This window comes from Phaseolus vulgaris, chromosome 1 (assembly GCF_000499845.2).
Source record: "Phaseolus vulgaris cultivar G19833 chromosome 1, P. vulgaris v2.0, whole genome shotgun sequence".
Taxonomy (NCBI): Eukaryota; Viridiplantae; Streptophyta; class Magnoliopsida; order Fabales; family Fabaceae; genus Phaseolus; species Phaseolus vulgaris.
The window spans coordinates 9,505,712-9,509,565 of record NC_023759.2 but is presented as its reverse complement, the minus strand read 5'-3'; the positions used below and the strand labels follow the sequence as shown (position 1 = coordinate 9,509,565).

Genomic DNA, 3,854 nt, shown 5'->3' with positions numbered 1-3,854 from the left:
GTGCATAAATCCTACGGAATGTCTGAAATCTATGCGAAAGAGAAGATGAAGAAGGAGGTGTTTGTTTTAATAGGAAGAAGTCTCGTAAATTACAGTTGTAAACTTTTTTAATTTTGTTGTCGTGATGTTTATGAGATTAGCGCTACTAATGCTCTTAGAGAGCTAGTTGTTAGTTGTTTGCAGGTCTAACTGAAGTCACGACAAAGACGATTCAAAGCTTGGTTATGGTTGAAAGATATGATGAATGTTTTTCATGTTGGGATCCCTGATTGGATTCTTTATCATGTTATATGTTTGAAATTAAAAGGATATTACTAGGGTGGGGTTAGGTGCTGGATGAGATCCTTTGTTTTTTCGTTATCTTCATATGTATCTGGATTACCTGTTCGGTACATTAGCTATTGGTTAGAATTGTATATCTATGTCTATTGGTTGGAAAAGTCTTATGGTAGGGATGCAGAGACAATGATTCTCTTAGTGGTAGAGTCATATATTCGTTACAAGAAGGGCGCTGAGGAAGGGACAATGAAGATGATGGTGTAGAAGTGATTTATTAAGCAGCAAAGGGTTATGACTTATTTATTGCAGCATCAAGCAGGACAAAGGTTTGTTGAGTGGTCTGCTAGGCAAAAAAATGACCTGTAAGCCATGTCCAAATGTTGTCAATGCTGGTCAAGCTTATGCAGTTTTTGTAGATGCACGTTTTGTGTGGTTAGTTGACCAACTATTGGTGCTTAAAAGATGAGGATGTGCAAAGATTTTTGTAGCTTTTGGAAGTAGACTGACAGTAGAGGACGTGCCTCACTTTGGTAATAAAATGTAGTGCACAAGGTAGTAGGTTTGGTATTGCTGCAATGGGTAGGGAGCTAGCTAGACTTCAAGTTTTTAGATTGTTAAAATTCCAGTGGCTAGATAGCCATCAATTTTTTGGTTTGCTGGTTTTTGCAAAACCAGTTCCTGTTTGGGCAGGGGTTGTTTAAATAGTTTAAGATTCTTGAGTTAAGTGGTGTGTCACTTAATCTTGATTTGCTTTGTTGATTGCTTAAACTAGGAGTATCTTATGTATAAGGGTTGAGACACCCTTAAAGTGTTCCATTTTATTTTATTAATTCATTACTGATAAAAAAATAATTTATTATTATTATAATAGATAAAAATTGAATTAAATTTTCAATAATGATATAAAAACAATTTTTCCTTATACTATTTTCTTCCAATCAAATAAGTTATTTTTCCACTCATTTATTACCTCCTTAAACATTTTTTGAAGATAAAAATAAAAAAATTAAAATAAACTTCTCCTAGGTTAGAATTAATTTATGAATAATTTATTGTAAAACATCTTTTGTATTTTTTTTAAAGTTAGACTGTATATACATTTATTTTAGATTTTTAAGAAGTTTATTTTATCTATTTCTTTTTTCTATATTTAAAAATGTTTATAAATAAGTTTACTTAAAGTACAAAAGAAAAGACATTCTAATAATAGTAGATCAACAACTATTTGGATATGGAATTATCATTTCATCATACCCTTTTTACTTATTTGGGGCTAACTTTATTCTGTCCAATAAAGTAACAACTTAATTATTTTCTTAGGATATTATGCACGGCTTATATTTGAAACCATGTTTCCTAATTTTTATGCAAACATAACTAATATGAAAAACTGTTGATTCATTAATTAAGTGAAAACCATACATATTATTAATTTTTAACAAACCTTAATTAAAAAATAAAGGTACGAAAAATAGGCATTCCAAAAGTATTGGATCAACAAGGATTTGGATATGAGAATATGATTTTATCTTTAGGCAAATTCTCCCTACACTTCTATATATTCCTCCTACACCTCTATATTTTCTTAATTTTAAGAATATTCTAGAGTATTTTGAAGAGTGTGGTGTATTTTTTTTTAAGTGGTGAAAGTGGTTGTTTGTAGTGGTTGATGATGAACGTTGATGATTGAAGTAAAATTTGTGGTATTTTGAGGTGATTAGGTATCGTTTGCTCATTTAGAATTATTTAAAAAATTTAAAAAGGTTAAAAATATTTTTTATATAAATATGGAAGTGGAGGGATAATTTGCTCCTATATTACCCTATTTACTTGTCTAGGGTTAGCTTTAGAGTAAAAATTTAATTATGTTTTCAGTGTATTATGAACAGTTATATTTGAAACAACATAATCTAATTTGCAAAACATAAGGAATAGAGCAATCGTTGTTCACGAATTACGTTATAACCTACGTTTTATCAAATTTTTAATGCACATTAATTAAAAATATGAAAACCGATTAATGTAAATGTTATAAAAACTCTACTATATATTATAGTATTCGAAACCATTTGAAAGCCATCATCAAATTTTGCAATTCATCCTCAAAAGCCATCATCACCTTTGAAACCATGGCCACATTCCACAACTTTTGTCTAGTACTGTTACTCACAATTAGCTTTACTTCAATGATGAAAACAGGAGTTTCAGACAAGATTCCAGAAACATCATCACCCAGTTCTTATGGTGAAACAAATCATGCACCAAGACCATTGTCATCATATGAAGAATATTTACAAAAATGTGCTGCTAAGTTATACCCAGATTGTGGTGGCAAGATTTTCTCAGCTATATTTTTTGGCAATGAAACTGTTAGCAGTTATTGCTGTGACAAACTTGTGAATCATGTAGGAAAACGCTGCCATGAAGATATGACAAAATACATTTTGCAGTCACCAAATTATGGGAGAAACCAGATTCAGATCCTTCAGAGAAGTGAAAATGTTTGGAATGATTGTGTTTATGAAGATTACCCAACTTTTGAACCTGCTGATGCACCTTTTCCTGAGATAACTGAGAGTACTGGTGCTGAATCAAAGTTATTCATATGACAAATTGTAATATATGTCACATTAAATATAATATTATTAATTTATAATATTGTCTTTTTATGAAAAATAATACTATTTTTAATTTATAACTTCTGATATGTCTAAATTATTATTATTAATTATATTGTGAATTATTAAAGTTTATTGATCATGACTAGTTATTTATTATAACTATTCAATGAACACATTGTTAAAAAAAACATAAACTACGAAATCTTCAACATCAATTGTTTAATTAACAATCTAGAAAGTATCACTACTATTAATAATGTTAACAATTGCTTATTAAAAAAAATCTTACTATTTTTTAACAACATTTCATGTATCAATACAAACATTTATAACATTGTTACTAAATATTTTAATAATATTTATTTATTAAAAGATAGTATTTTAAAAATATTATTAAATCTTTTTAGTTGTTTTTAATAAAAAAAGTAACGCTATAAAACTGTTATTAAAAATTAGTATTTTTTTTCTAACAGAGATACAATGTTTTAAAATTATTATTAAAAGTCTTTAAGAATATTTTTTTACCAAATTATAAAAATATCACTAATATAAATATTTTATAAAATTTCAATAAATATTACTAAATTATTTAGATAGAGATAAAATTTTGAAATTATTACTCAATTTTTTTAGTAATATTTTGTTAACAGAATTGCTAATAGAAACCACAGCTTACTTAAATTTATATATTTAAAAACTATTTATCATAATAAAAAATAATTTAAATATTAATAATCTTTATAATTTATAAAATAATGTTTAATTTAATTAATATAGTAATTAATTATTTTATTTTTCAAAATTAATTCTTATTTCGTAATTTTTTTAATGTTTATTTAAAAATATAAATCTTAAAATAAAACTCAGATCTTACATAAACTAATACAAGTTTAAATAATTATATTAATTTCTCATATTTAATATTTAATGAAATATATATATATATATATATAT

At 26.4% G+C, this 3,854-nt stretch overlaps 1 protein-coding gene across 1 annotated transcript; it reads left to right on the top strand.

Moving 5' to 3' along the window:
* Positions 1-2,408: 2,408 nt before the first annotated feature.
* Positions 2,409-2,888, top strand: LOC137815491 (protein DOWN-REGULATED IN DIF1 11-like). The gene has a single exon (XM_068618607.1). The coding sequence runs from the start codon at positions 2,409-2,411 to the stop codon at positions 2,886-2,888; it is 480 nt and encodes a 159-aa protein (XP_068474708.1).
* Positions 2,889-3,854: the final 966 nt, after the last annotated feature.